General features: G+C 41.6%; 2 protein-coding genes across 2 annotated transcripts in view; one reads left to right on the forward strand and one right to left on the reverse strand.

Moving 5' to 3' along the window:
* The window catches only part of HLCS (holocarboxylase synthetase), a 159013-nt gene extending 148845 nt beyond the window's left edge, over window positions 1–10168 (forward strand). Inside the window, 2 exon segments of the mRNA XM_058018613.1 lie at window positions 3291–3504; window positions 6310–10168. Of these exon segments, the coding sequence (XP_057874596.1) occupies window positions 3291–3504; window positions 6310–6478 (383 nt within the window). The 3' untranslated portion in view covers window positions 6479–10168.
* A 3389-nt stretch (window positions 10169–13557) lies between these two features.
* SIM2 (SIM bHLH transcription factor 2) overlaps window positions 13558–19161 on the reverse strand; it is a 182550-nt gene continuing 176946 nt past the window's right edge. Inside the window, exon 9 of the mRNA XM_058045596.1 lies at window positions 13558–14537. Within this exon, the coding sequence (XP_057901579.1) occupies window positions 13831–14537 (707 nt within the window). The 3' untranslated portion in view covers window positions 13558–13830. The remainder of the gene's footprint in view (window positions 14538–19161) is intronic.

Genomic DNA, 19161 nt, shown 5'->3' on the forward strand with positions numbered 1-19161 from the left:
AATGCATCCAAAAATAGTTCATTATATCAAGTATCTCTTTAAGCACTTCACATGTTTGGGTTGGACCTTTCCATTCTAACCCTGAACATCAAAATATTCCAATTCAAATGGAGATTTTCTGAATCCATTCTCTCTGATATTCCTCTGGAAGGTCTGAGGTATAGATAAATGCCCATTTTCATCAGTTTGCTTTCAGCTGGGAGATTTTCAAATAGAAACTTCCTTGCTCCATGTGAATCCAAGGATGTTTTCCATCATTCCAGGGCTGTGTTTCATGGAGTCCTAGAGGGCCCTCATGACACTGAAGCTTTGGGATTGGTAGGAGTGATGGGATTCAGTTCCCCAGCAGGGAAGGTGTGTCAGATCCATCTCCCCTTTTCCAAAGGATGCTTTCCTAGGCAGAATCCCAGGATCCCTGAGGTTGGAAGAGCCCTGCCAGCCCATGGAGTGCCAGCTGTGCCCACCCTGTCCCCAGCCCAGAGCACTCAGTGCCACCTCCAGGCACTGAGCTCGCTCTTTCCATGGCATTCCTCAGAACCACCCACCATAAATGAGGATAATGATGTGTCGCAGACATCTGTTTATGAAAATCCTTTCTTAGGATTTTTTCTTCCTGAGAAGCTGAGAAGATTCAGGAACAAAATGTAAACATTGATTATCTGCTGCTGTGGGATGCAACAGGTGCATCTGGGATTGGCACATCTTGGATGTTTGCAATTAATGGCCAACCACGGCCCAGTTGGCTTGGACTCTCTGTCCGAGACACAAACCTTTGTTATTCTTTCCTTTATATTCTCAGCTTAGCCAGCCTTCTGAGATGAAACTTTTCCTTCTATTCTTTTTAGTATAGTTTTAGTGTAATATATATATATATATCATAAAATAATGAATCAAGCCTTCTGAACATGGAGTCAACATTTTTGTCTCTTCCCTCACCTGAAAACCCCTGTGAACACGGTCACAATGATGGAAATCAAGGATCATCTCTGTGGCTCGAAATCAAGGATCATCTCTGTGGCTCCACTGCTCCAAGGAGGAGCTCAGGACAACCACGGCCCAGTTGGCTTGGACTCTCTGTCTGAGACACAAACCTTTGTTATTCTTTCCTTTCTGTTCTTAGCCAGCCTTCTGAGATGAAACTTTTCCTTTATTCATTTTAGTATATTTTTAGTGTAATATATATATATATATATCATAAAATAATGAATCAAGCCTTCTGAACATGGAGTCAACATTTTTGTCTCTTCCCTCACCTGAAAACCCCTGTGAACACGGTCACAATGATGGAAATCAAGGATCATCTCCGTGGCTCCACTGCTCCAAGGAGGAGCTCAGGACAACCACGGCCCAGTTGGCTTGGACTCTCTGTCTGAGACACAAACCTTTGCTATTCTTTCCTTTCTGTTCTTAGCCAGCCTTCTGAGATGAAGCTTTTCCTTCTATTCTTTTTAGTATAGTTTTAGTGTAATGTATATATATATATCATAAAATAATGTATCAAGCCTTCTGAACATGGAGTCAACATTTTTGTCTCTTCCCTCACCTGAAAACCCCTGTGAACACGGTCACAATGATGGAAATCAAGGATCATCTCTGTGGCTCCACTGCTCCAAGGAGGAGCTCAGGAGAATAAGATCAAAGACAAACCTGAATTTCCACTGCTCAAACCCTGCGGGTGACAACGCTTCACGCTGAGACTTTTAAACACGGTTTGGGGAAAAAAAAAAAAAACAACCAAAAAAAATAGTTTTTCCAATTTGGAATTTGAAATGGAAGAACTTTACGGTGCTGGGGCTTGTGGAGGAGGAGTTCTGAGGAGAAGGTTCGCCATTGATGTGAGGGCCAGGCTCGCGGCAGGCGGGGGAGCCAAGCGCCAGAGGAATGCAGGGGGCAGCCAGCGAGCAAACCCCGCTCTGCTCTGCTCAGGCACGTCCAGCTCCTCGTGGAGCTGCCCCTGGAACATCCATCAGCCACATCAGCACTGCTGAGGGCTCTCCTCTCTCGTGGACACTGCCCCCAGAGCCCCCAGAGCCCCGAGCCCCTCGTGGCTTTCCAGTTTCCTGCTGCCTTTTCCCCTTGGCCATGTTCCTTCCCAGCTGCTGGGGCTTCAGCTGCAGGGTGGCTGCTCTGTCCCACTGTTTGGGTTTCTGAGCAGTGATCCTGATGGACCCCAAGGCTCTGTGACCCCTCAGTGGTGTCTCTGTTCCCTCACATTGGATTGCAGACACCTGAGTTGGGATTTGCTGGCACAGCTCGTTGCATTTTCCAGTTCATTTTCCTTTATCTCTTTCCAGTAACCCAAATTTCAGCTCATTTCCACAGCACCGGTGTGTTGGGATCACTGTGCCTTGTTTTGTGTTCATTCCCTGACTTGTTAAACTCCTTTTCACTGAAGGGATCCTTCTCGAAGTTAACCCAATTATGAATTATCAACAGCAAACTTACAAATCAAGACATCTGCACCTCCTTGCAAAAAGAACTGCATCATGCCCAAACCTGATTGACAGACAGGGAGTTTTATCCCAAATGTCTGAGGGAAGGAAAAAGAAAAACCCAAATTATTAGGAGCAAAAAATAAACAGGTAATACAATATAGTTCTTTACATCCCTGGCAGGCTGTTTCAGCAGGCTGCAGAAAAGGCCCCAGGAGCCATATTCAAACAAGGGAGGCATTCTGCCAACTCAGAATTTGGGAATTGCAGCTGGAGAAATCTCAGCCAGAGGCTGGAGGCTTCTAAAGGATATGCTGTGGTGAGATGGATTAGGCAAACTGGAGTCTCACAAAGTTAAAATCAAATCTCCTGGGCTTTCCTGAGCAAGCCAAGCGAGGCTTTATCAGCTGAGTGTGGAGTTTGGAAAGGGCACTGAGCTCTCTGCAGGAAGCAGAAAGGGCTCTGAGCTGAGTTTTGGGATCCAACTCCATCTGAGGTGGGATCAGTGGTTCTCTGAGTGGGCTGAGCACCTTCCAGGGAGTGCAGGAATGTCTCACGTGGATGGTTCTGGAACCAAGGTGCAGTTTGTCCTCTCCCAGCCCTCGCTGGTGGGGTTGGAAGGCTCTGCTGGATTTGCCTCTGTGGTTCTGAGGAGGAATTTTGAGGACAAAGAGCAAAATCTGAGCTGAGAATTGTAATTACATGAGAAAGAAGATCCAAAGGTGCGAGAGGCTGAATGAAACCAGCTCTGGGAGCCATCCTGAGTGATCATTGTAGGGAGCAGGTGAATTAAATCTGTCCGTGCTGCTAACAAAGAGTTTGTCTCTTTGATTGTGTCCTCCTCTTTGTCTTCTGCAGGCTTTGGGTTTAATGTGAATAACAGCAACCCCACCATCTGCATCAACGACCTCATTGCAAAGTTTAACAGGGAAGAGGGGACGGAGCTGAAGGCTCTGAGCGCAGATTGCCTCATTGCCAGGACTGTGACTGTGCTGGAGAGGCTCATTGAGCTGTTCCAGGAGAAGGGGCCCAATGGAGTTCTGCCCCAGTACTACAAGTACTGGGTACACAGGTAAGAGTTCTCAAAGGAAATTGGTGGAAGAACTCATGGGTGTTTTGTCTTTTTCCAGGAAATTCCCTTAGATATGAGTGAATAGTTTAAAATACACTCCCAAGCAGGATGCACATTTTTAAGGGAGAATCAAAGCAGCACATAATAAATCAGTGATAGCTTGAGTTAAAGAATGCTTCCAGGTATTTTAAATGTATCATCTCCAAACAAAGGCAATTTGGAATGATTTGGTTTGAGATGGATGAAGCTGCTGTGCTTTCAGGAGGAAAACACAATAGATTGTTTGGATTAACTCCAACTCTGTCCATTCCACAAAAGGAAATTAAAGCAGGTAGAAAATGCTGCTGAAAGTCATTGTGTGTAAAGAACCAGTGAGGTGGGAAATGAAATAATCTGTTAGAGGGTGAAGCCTTTCCTGTGAGGGTGCTGAAGCCCTGAGAAACCCTGGAGTGCCCAAGGCGGGGATGGACACTGGGGCCTGGAGCAGCCTGGGACAGTGGAGAGAGTTTAGGATGATCTTTAAGGTCCTTTCCAACCCAGACCATTCCATGATTCTTTTAATGATCCTGATGAGTCCTCTGAGGTGATTTTGATGCCCGGGAGTGGCTCCCTAGAGCAGAGGCTAGCCAAGATGAAGAGAATGAGAGCAGGTATTCATTAAAGGCTCCCCAGATACACCTGGGGCACTCAGAAGCCTCCAGAGGCCTCACCCAAGCTGGACAATGCTCACCAGAGTTTCACACAATTATCAGTTTGGTCATTTACATATCAGGGGTTAATTCTCCAGTTACAGCTTCAGGTAATGAAGTCATTCACCCCCAGTTTGCTGCCCCCAATTCACTTTTGTTTGTATTTTCAGGGCCTGAGGCTGTGGGGTGTCCCTGGATCTCAGGCCTGGGGGGATTGTTTGGTCTGACCAAAATGTGGAGACAGTAACTCACACTTCATAAGGAGTTTAGAGTTATGCACTAAGGAAGTACAGGATTGGAAAAATAGAAAACATAAAATCTTAAGGCATCAGTTTTATTTGCTCAGTGTGCATGAGCTGCTGCCTTGGTTTGGACAGCCAGGTGTGTGCTAAGGAAGGCAGGAGCCTCCCCTGAAAAGGAAAATGTAAACCTTGTCCCTCTGAATGATTATTCATTTGAAATTAAGGGGCTCTCAGGCAAAGATATAGGAATAGGAACAACAGTTCTGTACTAGGGAAAAAATCAAAATAAAATACGAATGCAGTGATACAAAAGAGCCCTGCCAGAGTGAGACCGTGCCCTGCCCCCTGTGTGCCAGGGCGGTGTCCCAGCCCCATCCCAGGGGGGCTCAGCCCTCCTGCAGTGCCAGCTGTGGCTCTGCTGCAGCAGGGATCCTGCACAAGGGGGGAGTTTTCCTCTGCAGCTCCAGGGCTGCTGCAGATGGGCCTGGGCTCCCTCTGGGAACACCAGGTGTGAACTGTGCTGGTCACAGGGGTCCCAGATGAGGGAAGAGATGAGGGTCTGACTCCATGTTTCACAAGGCTGCTTTAGTATTTTATGATATATATTGTATTAAAAGAAAATTATACATATTATATAAAAATATATACTATATTAAATTATATATATTATATTAAATGATATATTTATATAAAAATATATAATTTAATAATATAGGTTATTAAATTATATATTACTTATATTATTTGTATATATTATTCATATTATTATATAAAATATGTATAATAATATATATTAAATTATATAATATAATGAATTTTTATATTAATTTTATTTTATATTATACTAAAAGAAAATTATATATTATCTAAAAATATATATTATATTACATGATATCTATTATATTAAATGATATATATAAAATATATAATTTAATAATATAGATTATTAAATTATATATTATTTATATTATTATTTGTATATATTATTTATATTATTATATAAAATATTATATATATATTTTATATTTTATATAAAATAGTATATTATATAATATAATATATAATAATATAATATAATATAAAGCAATGTATTTTATATAAAATATTATATATATTATATTATATTATATTATATTATATTATATTATATTATATTATATTATATTATATTATATTATATATATTATATATTATATTATATTATATAAAATATTATATATATTATATATATTTTATATAATAATATAAATAATATATACAAATAATAATCTAAATAATGATAAATAATGATAAATATTAATATATATTATAATATACTATATTAATTTTTTATATTGATTTCATTATATATTATATTATATTAAAAGAAATATATAGTATCTAAAAATTTATATATTATATTATATTATATTATATTATATTATATTATATTATATTATATTATATTATATTATATTATATTATATTATATTATATTATATTATATATATTATATTATTTTTTATATATATTATATTAAAAGAAAATGATACTAAAGAATAGAAGAAAGGATTTCATGAGAAGGCTAAAAAGGAGTAGAAAAGGAAATTATAATAAACTCTTGTGACTGACCTGAGAGTCTGAGCCAGCTGGCTGTGATTGGCCATTAATCAGAAACAACCACATGAGGCCAATCCCAGATGCACCTGTTGCATCCCACAGCAGCAGATAATCAATGTTTGCATTTTGCGCCTGAGGCCTTTCAGCTCCTCAGGAGGAAAACCCCAGCAAAGGGATTTTCCACAAATCCTGTCTGTGCCAGATTCCCAGGGCAGACCCCCCAGCCCCGGCCTGCACCCCCCAGCCAGGGCGGCACTGACGGTTCTGTGTTGCAGCGGGCAGCGGGTGAGGCTGCGCGGCGAGGACGGGCCCCTGGCCTGGATCGTCGGCGTCGATGACTTTGGGTTCCTCCAGGTGCACCAGGAGGGCGGGGGCGTGGAGTCCGTGCACCCTGACGGCAACTCCTTCGACATGCTGAGGAACCTCATCGTGCCCAAGCACTGACAGCACTCCCTGGGGCTGGCGCTGCCACTTCGGCCTCTGAGGGCAACTCGCGGTTTGGTTTTGCCTTCCGGTTGTTGTGTTTGCCGTGGGTAACGTCGGCAGCTGAGGAGAGGTGGTGATCTCACAGCTGAAGGCCTTTATTCTTTTCATTAACATTAAAACTCACCTCTGCTGCCGTTCTTTGTAAGGATCTGTTCTTTGCAAGGAATATTTGTGGTGAACACAACTTTCTCCGCATTTACACCCTGTACTGGAGAGACTGAAGTGGCTCAACATTTCCTTTTTTTTTTTTTTTTTTTTTTTTTTGTTTCTGTGTGATTTAGCACAGTGCAGGACAATATGTACTTTTTTACTTTGTTTTTTTTTTTGTTTTTCTGTGTTGCACTAAAACCAGCTGGAACATCACATATTCCTGAATTGCTGGGATCACCACTGTGCTTAATTCCAGGTCTGGGTGAAGATCCTGATTTGGTTCTTCTCTACAATAATTTACTAACCTGTGCTTTGATCTCAGGTCTGAAACTCATAAATGGCTGCCTTGAGTTTTTGGGAGAGTTTTCCATCAGCACTGAGGAGCTGTGCTGGGTTATCCAAGGGATTTGCACTCTGCTCTCCTCAGTCACCTGGATCTGAGTAAAATCATCTCACCTGTCCTTTAAATCGTGGTTTTCCAAGGGGTTTCAGGAAGGAAAACCCGCTGGAGCAGTGTCACACCCAGGTTTTTGTAGAATCCCATCTCAGGGGATGGGATTCTACAATTACCACTAATTAATTCTGTAATTACCGCTAATTCAGAATTTAGTGGTAATTTTATCATTATCTCAATGTAGTTAAGTGAATAAATAGAGGGAATAAATCAAATTCCCTTTTGCAAACAACTATTCCATTGAGAAACAGAAATCACACCATTCCCCCGTGCCCAAATTCTCTTCCACAGCCCTTTTGTCACCCCCTTTTCCAAACCACCATGGTCTGGTTTTGCTGCTAAGCCCTAAAACCAGGAGCTTTAACCCCTGCTGGCCTGGAAGCAGCTGAATTTTGGGGCTGCCTGCACATTTCCATGTGGGGGAACACCCTGGGAATTCTCCTGGAGCTCCCACTGGGAGTTTGGTGGGGTTTTCTCCCAAGGAGATTTGGCCACCACAGCTCCCCAAGCAATTTTGTCCCAGGTGTGATGTGGCCACCTTAATTTCTTTTTTTTTTTTTTTTCCTGTGGTGGATCAGCCAGATTGGAAATTCCAGAAAGGAAACTACTGTCTTCTAGCCAGAAATGGGGTTTTCAGGCTAAAGTTCACCTCATAAACAATCCAAACATTTTAGATTGTTTCAGCTCCAAAGCCAAGAAGTCTTAAACCAAGGAAACTTGTCTGTGATGGTAATTTTGACCAATCCTCACATATTAGGGTTTAGGTGGTTTGGCAGCAAGAGGGGAAATTAAATTGTCCCTTTTAAATTTAGGATTTCATGCTCCATCTCACAGAAGATTTGTCCTGATTGTCCAAACCCTGCTGGGTTTTCTTTTTTTCCCCCATGATCCAAATCACATGAGGCTGCACACCAGCATCTACTAGAACTACAGACAGCTGTTAATTGCCATAATTAAAATTATAATTAAAATGATGCACCAAGTTTGGCTTTTCCCCACCAGATGCTTTCAAAACTGCTTTGGGCTGAGGAGGTTTGGCAGCTGCCTTTGATATCAGAATTCAATATTAATGCATGTTGTGATCAACTGAGACTCGAGTCTGGCTTAATAAAGCTTCAATAAAAAGAAAAAAACCATATATTTATATATAGATTTATAAAAAAATGGGTGTGCACATGCACCCTCACATCTTCCTGCTGCATCCTCATTTATTTTCTGCATTCTCCTTCACGAGCAAACTGCAGCAAAGCAGAGCTCTGGTGCTGCTTTTCCAACCACAGGGTTTTGTAAAACTTCACCTTAAGCCAGAATTTGTAGCTGAAATTGTCTCAGCTTTAGGATTTGCCTGTAGGATTTGCCTTTAGGATTTGCCTTTTGGGTTTTGTTCCTGTTCCACACAGGCTGGGAAGTGCCTGGAGGGATTGAACAACCAGGCCGTGCCTCAGGCTGGGCCTTGAGTGGCTTCCTCAAAAAACTTCCTTTTCCCTTCACCAGGGACAAAAATAGATGGGGAAAAGGGTAAAACATGGGAATTTTCAAAGGGCAGAATGAGTTTGTAAAGCTGAGCAGCAGCAGAGGGATTTTTTAGCATTTTTTAAATGCTGCAACATTTCCTGGTTGCTCTTGGTCCTTTTGTGGCTGCCTTAGTGATGAGCTGGGTCTGTTCTCCTGGGAATTGTCAGGTTATTCCCGAAACTTTTGCACTGGGAAGGAATTTGGGGTGGAATTTCCTTTCCACAGGGGAGAGCTGCCCAAACCTGGATGTGCCAGAGCACGGTGGGAGCCACTTTGCCTTTTCAGTGGCCTCTTCTGGTGTCTCCTGGGTTTGGGTGAAGGATTTGTTGCTTTTCCTTCAGAACCAAAGACGAGGAGAATCCCCATGGGACAGGGAGCAGCTGGATAAATTCCTTGTGGATGAATCCCTGGAGAAATCCCTGGCTCTCTCAGGCAGAGCCTGGCTCTTCCTTGGCCCCAGGATTTTTGCAGGAAAATCCTGTTTGTCCTTGTTCCCCGTGTGTGACAGACAGATGTGGTGTGGGCTGTCCCCGGGTGTGGGGCTGGGGAGACCCAGCCAGCTCCAGGCCCAGCAATAATCCCTGAAAATGTTTCATTTCACTCAGCTGTCTGGATTAGTAAAACACCTCTTCCATTGTGAGGCTGAGCTCATATCTTAAACTATTTTCTTGATGAAGTGCTTTCAAAAACCCATTTATTACCATGTCCCTCTTTCTGTTTTTTTTTTTTAATTTTTTTTTTTTTTTTCCCTGCTGGGCTCTGGTAGAACATTTCTCATGGTGAAAACATTTGTAGGGGTTGTTTATTGATAGGAAAACTTCTGGGTGTGTTGGCACGTGTGTGAGTCCAGGGTGGGTCGTGCCCAGTCAGCAACAAAGCTGCTTCCAAAAGGTTTGAAAAAGTAATAATGTAATTCACATTTCAGAGGCCAGGCAGCACATCCTGCTTCTAGTAAAGCTTTTATAAGACTTCAGAGCTTTTTTTTTTTTTTTTTTTTTTTTTTTTATTTTAATATATCCAACAAATCAAGGGCTATTACCTGGAAATAATATTAAAGCATTTAATTCTTTATGCTGCTGCTTCACTGTGCAAAAATTCGTTGCTTTGCTTTCTCAGATTCAGCTGCATCAGCAGCCTGAAAAAAAAAAAACAATTTACTTTTTGCAACTACAATCAAAATAATCTGTCAGGGGAAAGATTTGTGCTGGTTCCTGGGGGTAACTGGTTTGATAAAAAGCATTTGCATGGCTAAGTGGTGGTGGGGATGCACTGCCTTGATCAGACACCAAAGAAATTAAATCTGGGCCCAGCCAAGGGCAGAGGTCAGAAAATGATGGAGAAAAAAGAACTGCAGGGAAGAATTGTCAAGTGTTGAGTTTCTCGTTAGTGATTCTGTGTTATTTGCATTTTCCAAGTGTCTTCATTTAAGATGAATTTAAATTTTGAAAACTCTCTGTGTATTTTATAGTACATTAATTGTCAATATAGAACATGTCACACTTGAAATAAATTTTCAAATATGCACCATTGTCCTTTGTGAAATACTTTGTCTTGTATTTTTAAAAAAAAATAGAAATTCAACTCAGTTTTCCTTTGGCTACAGGATTTTATTAACATTTTAACAGTTTTGTTTTACATAATAAATAAGCAAAAATGCTTTACATTTTTAGGGAATACATATATAATTCTGAGCTTGAATAGGTTGGTTGGGTTGCGTGCTTCTTCACCTACACTTGCCAAATAGCTTTTATCTGCATCATATTAAAAAAAAAAGCAAAATCTAACCTTCAGGAAAGAACTGGAATTACAACATTTCCTCTGTGGCATTTTTGAAGTGTGACTGAAATGCTGGAAAATAAAGAATTTATGTCCTGGCTTGAGATTTCTGGAGAAATTCTGGCAGATTTCCCATCCATTGGCACTTCCAGTGATGAATTCCCCAGTTTTGCACCTGTTGTGCTGAATTTTCCCTAAATTCAGCACAATTTCCTTAAATTGCATTTTTCAAATCCCAGGGCACAGAGGGCTGGGGACAGATCTGTGCTTTTATCACCTTGTTTTATTTCCATTGCTTCCAAACCTTGGAGACCTCACTGTGGGATTCACTTTTCCAGCTTCACCTGAGTCTGGTGGAGGATTCCCTGACGGGCAGAGGGCTGGAATGAGATCTTGAAAGTCCCTCCCAACCCAAATTTTCTATAATTTTGGTAAAATATTCTTTCACTCTCTTCCTCCCATTTTCCATGATTTTCTTGCCAGGTCTGAACTCCCCCAAGAGTTAAAATCTTGTGAAGTCTCACTACAAAGGTGTGACTCAAATACCAAAGAGAAATGAGGTTTTTTTTCATATTTCAATTCACATTCCCCTTCAGTGCCACCATATTTTTTTTCATAATTTAAACATTTTCCATTATTAAAAACATTTTTCATTACTAAAACCACTTTTCACTATTCAAACACTGCCACCATGATGGCAGTGCCCTGTTCTGCACTGTGATTTTCCTGAGAACATCTGCAATTTAACTGACCAAAAAAATCCTATTTTTCTCCCAATGTAATTTACTCCCAGATGGGAACATGGAATTGCTGTTTAAAATTTGGAGAGTGGCAGGAAAAAAAAAAAACACATCCTTCCCACATTTGCTTTTGCCATCTTTTCTGCACCTTCCCCTGCGTTATCAGCTGGGAGCTCTTAATTGGTTCATTATTTCCTCGCAGGGAAATTTCCTGTGGCAAAAACAGGGCTCCACCTCCCCTGAAACACCTGGGGCAGGATGATGGAACACCTCCTCTGCTCAGGCTGCTGGAACAAAGCCTGGAGGTGGCAATAACAAGGTGGAAAAATATTTTCGAGCTGAAAAAAGATCGAGGGTGTTTTTCCTCAAGCGAAAGCCCCGATTTTTGTGTTTTTATAGCGAGCAGGGCTTGCAGGAACACCCAAATTCAGCAGTGCCACTAATGAGGGAGAAAGGTTGGGCATCAGGTTTCTTTTTAATGATGCCAACCGTGCCAGTGGCTCCTCTGTGGGGCATGGCTTTAATTTGATTGAACAAAATGAAGCCATAATTATCTTTTCGGGATTTGGGGTCGTTTATGGGGAGCAGGGGCTGGGAGGGCTCTGAACCAACTGGGAGAGCCACTGGTGGCTCCTGGCTTTGATGTGTGGGGTCAGCATGATCGTAATCCACATTTACAGCTTTTCTGGAGAGCTCACAGCTTCTCCAGACTTGAGAGGTTACACAGGGAGTGACTCTGCTGGTTTGGTTCTGTTTGGGTTTTTTTTTTTTGTAATCACTGATTTGGCTTTTTTTTTTTTTTTGTTCTGTTTGACACAAAATGTATTTTTCATGCAATTGAAAGCAACAGCTGAGAGTGTTCAGCTCGAGTTCATTTTCAAGTGAATGTTCATTTGATAATAAAGGTTTCTCTGTGAACCTTTAATGGGATGCAATGAAAAAAAATACTGAAAGTTGTTGTCAAGCCTTTGCTTTTAAAGTATTTTTGTGTACTCAGAGCAATAAATATTCATACACAGAAGGAAATAACTTTATTTCTGTATTCTAATGGAAAATTCCCTGCTCATTTCAGGGGCTTGGAAGTGCTGGATGAGCTTTGAGGTCCCTCCCAACCCAGACCATTCTGGGGTGAATTATTGCTGCATAGAAAACATGGAGAATGTGGAATTTTTAGGGCTGATATTGCATTATGGTTTTTCTGACAAGGTGCAATCCGTGAGCAAGGGTTTTGTTCCATATTACACAAACCAGAGAAGAATTTTCTTCAAAGAATTTTGGAATGGTTTGGGTTGGAAGGAAGCTTAAAGCTCATCCAGGGAACCTTCCACCATCCCAGGGTGCTCAAGGTCTTTCAGTGAAGTTCTCTTTAGAGTCTGATGAGAGAAAGTTTGAAAAATTCTGAATTAAGCTTGGATTGGGGTAAGAAATGGAGCTGAGTGAGATCTAGAGCCACACTGATTGTTTAGGGAGCCTTTTGTTGTTTTATCCACTCACAATATTTGGGGAAATGGCTGAAAACCACCCTGGGCTGAATGTTGTCAGTGAAACTCCCACAGATCCATCCTCTGTAAAGAATTAAAAATAAAGGGGTGAAAATCTCCTCCTGGCTGGCTGGGCCAAATGTGAGTGTTTCAAATGTGCTGTTTGGGATTTGTGAAGTGCTCCAAGCAGGGAATTCCAGCCCTACCTTTGTGCTGACAACAGGATTTATGCTGGAGGAAGTTCAGCGTGTTAAGAGCTGGAATTTTCAAAGCTCACCATTCTGCTGGTAAGTTCAAAATAAGGCAGAAATGTTCATTATTCTCTTGACTATAAAGAAAACATTTCTGGTGCTGTTATTAAGATGTATTTGTGACTGGCTGGGTTGAAAATCTGCACAGGCTTCCCCCAGAATGCCCAGGGAAACACAGGATTTAGGAGTTTCCTTTTCTTATTTGTGGGGAATTAGTTCCTGCTCCATAATTTGTCCCAATTTGCCATGACAAGACCTGTAACCCTGTAATACCTATCTTTGTACCTATTAATTTGTCATATTGTCCCTTGTCAAGATAAATGGTGGTGGCAGCAATCTCAGAACACTGAAATCTCTGTTAAATAAATCAAATGTAGGGTTGATTTATTTAGTTTTAAAACTTTTTGGTAATTAATAAATAAGCTTTTTTTTTCCCTGTTTGGGTAGGGCAGCTGTGTTGTGGTTGTTCAAAATCACCACTCTCAACGAAGTCCATGTGTCAGGGGGTTGGGTGGAGAGTTGATGCGAGGTTTCACACAATTTGTCAAAAAAACCCTAAACTAGAATGCATATTTTATGATAATGATTTTAAAAAAAAAAAACAAAACTTGAGTTTATTTTAAGGAGGGGTCAAGGAAAAAAAAAAAAAGTTCTTCATATAAACCTCTGCATATAACACCTCTCGTTTCCTTCTGCTGCACACTGTGAAATAACAAAATAAGATCTGGAACTTGGCTTGTCCCTGGCTGGGACACCGAAGCACGGCAGGGACAGAGGGATTTTCCTGCCCACTGGAACTTCACCACTGTGTCCCTCTCTGCCCTCCAGCTTTGCTCAGTGAATGTCACCGTGTTTCCTCATGCTTTATTTTTTTTCCTTTTTTTTTTAGCAAATCCTTACAGTTTGGCTTCTTCATTAAACACAGAACCGCCCCGTGCTGCCGTCACCTGCCGTTGGCGATGATGACAGAAGTCCCGATGTAGTGGGGTAGTGCAGATTCCTTGTGGGTTTCTGGGGAGGAAGCCGACGAGGGGCTTTGGTTTTTGTAGAGGAACGCGTTGACTTCCTCAGAGCTGTAGGGGTAATTCTCCCCCGCGTGTCCCGTGGCCGTGCAGGGCGAGGTTTGGAAGGCGCCGTGCTTGGCCAGCACGTGGTGGTAGTTGAGGAGCACGAAGGGGACCTGGCCTGAGGGCCTCACCTCCATCAGCCGCTCGCCGTCGGCCTCGTGGTCCAGCTTCGCGCTCATCCTCTCGTCCAGCTCCTCCAGGCCGCCTGGGTGGTGGCCGATGTGCCCAAATTTGGGCTCTTTGACGCAAATCCTCCTGCTCTGCTCGTAGACCGAGGGCACGGGCAGCAGGTGGCTCAGCTGTCCCACGGCCTTGGCCTGGCAGCACTCGGATTTGGGCAGCAGGGGGCTGGAGAAGGAGCCCTCGTTGGCGGGCATTTTCTCTGGCAGGTCTCTGGTGAAAGCCACCTTGCTCTCCTCTTTGATGAGGTGGGCGTGGGGCTGGAGCCTGGGCTCTGCCTTGCTGTGTTTCATGAGGGAAGAGTCGTAGAGCTCCTCTTTGTAGCGGCCCGGCACGGGCGCCGTGCAGCTGGGGAAGGCCTCGGGCAGGGCGTCCTGGCTGTACCTCCTGTTGGGCAGTGGCACTGGCAGGGCAAGGAAAAAAAACGTGTTAATTACTCATAACGAGCCTTTGCAGTAATTACAACTCACTGGCATGAACTTATCATAGTTCAATTAAACCAAAGAAATGTTAGGAACTACAACCTTAAACCAAAAATCTTCCCCGGAAGTAAACTCGTCTCGGATTTATCTAGAAGCTGGATTACTTTGGTACCTGTCAGTGATTCCATGATGAAAACGGTGGAATTGTTTTAATCGTGGAATAATAACCAGAAATAAACTGAATTTATTCTTCCTGTCTTTGTGGGAGTGCGTTGGACACTCGTCCTTGCAAGGAGAACATCCAGCTCAGAGGGTGGACTCAGTGATCCCAAAGGTCTTTTCATTCTGCAGAATTCTGTTGATTCTGGTTATTCTGTTGATTCTGTAATTCATGGTATTTATTTGGGGTACATTTAATATCTAGATAAGATATTAGAAAGTTACATGTAATTATCTAATTAATAAAATTTCCTTGTGATACCCAGAGTGGGTCACATTAAAGGCTTTGTATTTTCTCTTTGAAAAGCTGACATCAGATATTAAAAACGTCTCTAGAAAAGCAACACAAACACCTCTGGAGCAATGCTGGATCTCTGATTTTAAGATATTCCCATGTAATAAAGGTAGATAATAATAAAATTGCAGGTTACAATTTTGAATGGGGGAGAAAAAATGGGTATTTTTAGAGAATTAGAAGCCAGATACTTCATTTTTCAGCAGTGTGAGCCTGGGATGTCTATTCCAGCTTTTCCTCTAAAATATATTGAGCATTTTTTTTTCTCCTCAGTCTCTGCATGACAACTGAACTCTTGAAGCAATTTGAGTTATTTTTACCATTTTCTGCTTGCCTTATGAAGCTTTTCCTTTCTGTACACCCCTGTCTACAGGCAGTGAGAGGAAAGGCCCCTGGTTTTCACCGGTACCATATGAGTAATAATTTCTTTTTGCACTCTCCTATGAACAGTTTGTGAGTTAAACAGCTCCTCCAAGGCACATTTGAAAGTTTTATGTTAAAGCAAAAATGACACACTGAGCAAATTTCTCATGTCAGACGCAAACTCTTGTTTTGTGCGAGGTTCACTGGAAGCCCTGGACACTTAAGTGCCTTTTTAAAAATGGATTTTCTGTTTTTCTAACCATTTTATTCAACATCTTAAAACTTTTGGAGTTCCCCTCTATTGGTTGCTGATGTAACCATGGCCATTAATAATTAAATATTCCCTGTGCTGTAATAGACTGGCAAAGCCTTCATGGATAACAGAGGAAGCAGAAACAGCTCAATTGTACCTTTTATTTTCTTTTTTATATGCAGAGCTCCATTAATTTCAGAGGGAGTTGCACCACGTAATTAACACCAGAATTTAAACAGGAATCTGGTTCCAATTTCTTCTTCCCCCCTCCTAGAAACAATAACCTTTCAAGTTATTCTTTCCCTTTTCTATGTATACATTTTGTCACAAGAAGGAGAAGCTGGAGGAAGCTGAGTTCTCACCAGCTGGTGAAAAATGGCCCCTCCAGATCACAAATCCAGCCAGTGGATTTGTGCAGTGCTCTGATTTTAACTCCACATTTGGTGGTTTTATTGTGAAATAAATGTAGCTGCTGAGAGCTACTGACAAAGTAATAATAATAATAATAATAATAATAATAATAATAATAATAATAATAATAATAATAATAATAATAATAATAATAATAATAATAATAATAATAAATGAATAAATAAATAATAGTAACCACCTCATTATGTTCACGTGTTCTGGGTTTAAGGTGTCCACCAGACGGATGGATTTGTCCTCCTACTCTTTGGAATAATTTCACTTTATGGCTCTTCGTTAATCTCTGAACAAAATATTGTCCTTCCCCATTTCTTGAACCCAAAGAGAACTTGGAAGAAGCTGAGGCATCATAGCCACCAGCTGGCCTCTGCCTTGTCACCTTTCATTTTGTGATTTCCAATCCTGCTGGGGCAGTTTAAAACCATTTTCCCTCGTCCTGTCGCTCTCTGCCCCTATAAAAATCCTTCTCCCTCATTTTTATCAAACAAGGCAGAGGTAGAGCAGGTCTTAGTACAACCCCTGGCCATGAAAAGATATATTTTTAGATTATCTCAGTCTGTCCTTGTCCTGCTCTGAACCCTAATTTCAAATCACCCAAGGCCTTGTTGGAGCTGATTGTTCTCCATAATTTTCCCTCCAAAAACAAAGGTGAGACAAAATGTCTCTTTGTCTCATGGGGAATTCCCTTTGCAAAATGTCATTTCTTTCTTCCTGTGGCTAAACCTGGGGAGTGTTTTTCACAGATTTTCTCAGTCTCTTTTTCCCCATCTCCTGAGTTTTGGCCTGGCTGGTGGCTTCACACGGGTGGCTCCGAAGGCCCAACAGCACCACTGAGTGACCAGCAGCTCCTGTGGTGCCCACAGCAGCAATTCCAAGGCTAAAAAGGAAACTTCTGACTAAAAACACAGTTGCCTTCACTGAAACGATTTTTTTTTTTTTTTTATGATGACTGGGCCAGCTGGGAAAAAGTGGAAGAAGCTTCAAAACCAGATCCTGAAGCAGAAACATCTGATTTGCAGGCAGCCGTATCTGCTACGTGCTTCTTCAGCGCTTTGATGGCTTGGCACCATCATCCTCCAACCTCTGATCTCTCCAAGAGGAGCTATTTTCCATGGAGAAAAATGTCTTTGGCCCACAGGGATTTTGGCAGCTGCTGCCCTGGGTGTGCTGTGGGATGGCCCGAGCCTCCAAGCCGGCTGCCAGATGTCAGCTTTGGCTTTGCCTTTGGATCCAAGGGGATGATGCTAAGCAGATCCTCCCCTGCTTTGAAGCTCCCTGGCTGTCAGTTCTCCAGTGAGCCACTGGAAAAAAGCAGCCCTTGACAACCTAAGGGGGATCAGATGCAAAAAAAAACCCAACAAAAATCCCCCCCCCAAAAAAAGTGGCTTCCAAAGGTTCAGAATTCAGCAGAAGTGCAACAGCGCCTTTGAAACAAGGCTGGAAAAATGGGGTGGAAATCCTGTCTGTAGGGGAAGATCTGTTTTCTTTTCCCCTTTTGCCCAGGCCTGAGTTTTACCATATTTTTTTCCTCAACACAAAGGAAATGTGTGTTTCCGTTAAAAAAATGTAAGTATATTTTTTAATACAACTCAAAGCGCTTTTGCAGAGAATTAATTGCAGCAAGACAACTTTCATCCAATCCCCAATAAATATCCATAATAAATATCCAACAAAATGCATCAAAATGCTCAAAAAAGAACCCAAATCTCCCAACTAAAAAAGAACCCAAATCTCCCAACCAAAAAAAGAACCCAAATTTCCCAACTCCAGCCCCAAAACCTTCAGTGGAAGCAGAACCAGAAATGAGAACTGCTGGAATTGCAGCTCCATTTTCCTCCTGGTGGGGAAATGGTGATGTGGGATGAGATTGAAAAACAGCAGCAGTTCCTTGCAGTGAAAAAATCCCCTTTTTATTGGGATTTGGGGTATTTTTACCCTATTCCTGCAGATTTACTGGAGATAGGCAGGATTTACTTAAGTCTTTATCCTTATCCTCAAAATATGTAGGTTTTTGTGGGGGTTTTGTGGGGTTTTGGGGGAGTTTGGGCTTTTTTTGTTGTTTATTTGGGGGTTTTTTGTCCTTTTTGGGTTTTTTGAGGTTTTTTGTGGGGTTTTTTTGCTTTATTTTTGTGTGTGTTTTTTGAGGAATTTGGAGTTTTTCTGGGTTTTTTTGAGCACGGGGTTTTTGTTGGTGGTGATGGTGGTTTTTTTCGTTTATTTCGGTTTGGTTTTCTTTGTTTTTCTTTTTCCCTTTTTCCCCCACAGCATCTTCAGGAAGGACAAAACCATTTCCTATTTTTGGTCTAAAACTCCTCCTTTTCCCCCACAGTCCACGGGAGCAACCAAAGGAAGCAGCAAATTAGAGGAGCACAAACTGAGGAGAGGATTTAACCTGCTCTGGGCTGTGAGAAGAGCTTCCCTCTTGCTCGTTTTCAGCCTAGCCACAGAAAAGTGAAATAAAATGCTGCTGGCAGCGAGGTGAGCTCCACCATGGGTGAGGTCAAACCATCCTGAGAAGGACAAAACCCCAGGCAGAAATTATTTGTTCCTCTGTGGGAAGCACATTTGAGGTCTGATTCCGTCTTCTGTCTGATGCAGCAGGCTCAGCTTTGAACATCTTTATATTTTAATGTATTTATATTTTAATATTCCCTTTGGATCTTGGATATCTACACCCATAAGTGAACAAATTCTTTATTCTGGTACCCGAGAGCCTACCTAAAAAGGTACCCTGGAGACTATCTAATTTTTAAACATTTTATTTTAATTTTTAAAATATATTTAAAATAATTTATTTTTAATTAATGTATTTATTTTAAATTTCCACTACTGCTTCCTCCATTCCAAGAAGTGAAAGTTTCCATCTGACTGCACAGCAGTACCTCAGTTCTCATCGGTGATTTTTAATTAATGAAAATTGTGGATGCAGACAGACTTGGACGGGAACCAAGGATTGGGGAGTGATTAAGTGGAATTCTGCTTAAAGGAGTTTAAATTAAGGATTTCCTGGGAGTTCTGCAGCAGCTGAGCTGAATTCTGCACTTGT

Source organism: Melospiza georgiana, chromosome 2 (assembly GCF_028018845.1).
Source record: "Melospiza georgiana isolate bMelGeo1 chromosome 2, bMelGeo1.pri, whole genome shotgun sequence".
Lineage (NCBI taxonomy): Eukaryota > Metazoa > Chordata > Aves > Passeriformes > Passerellidae > Melospiza > Melospiza georgiana.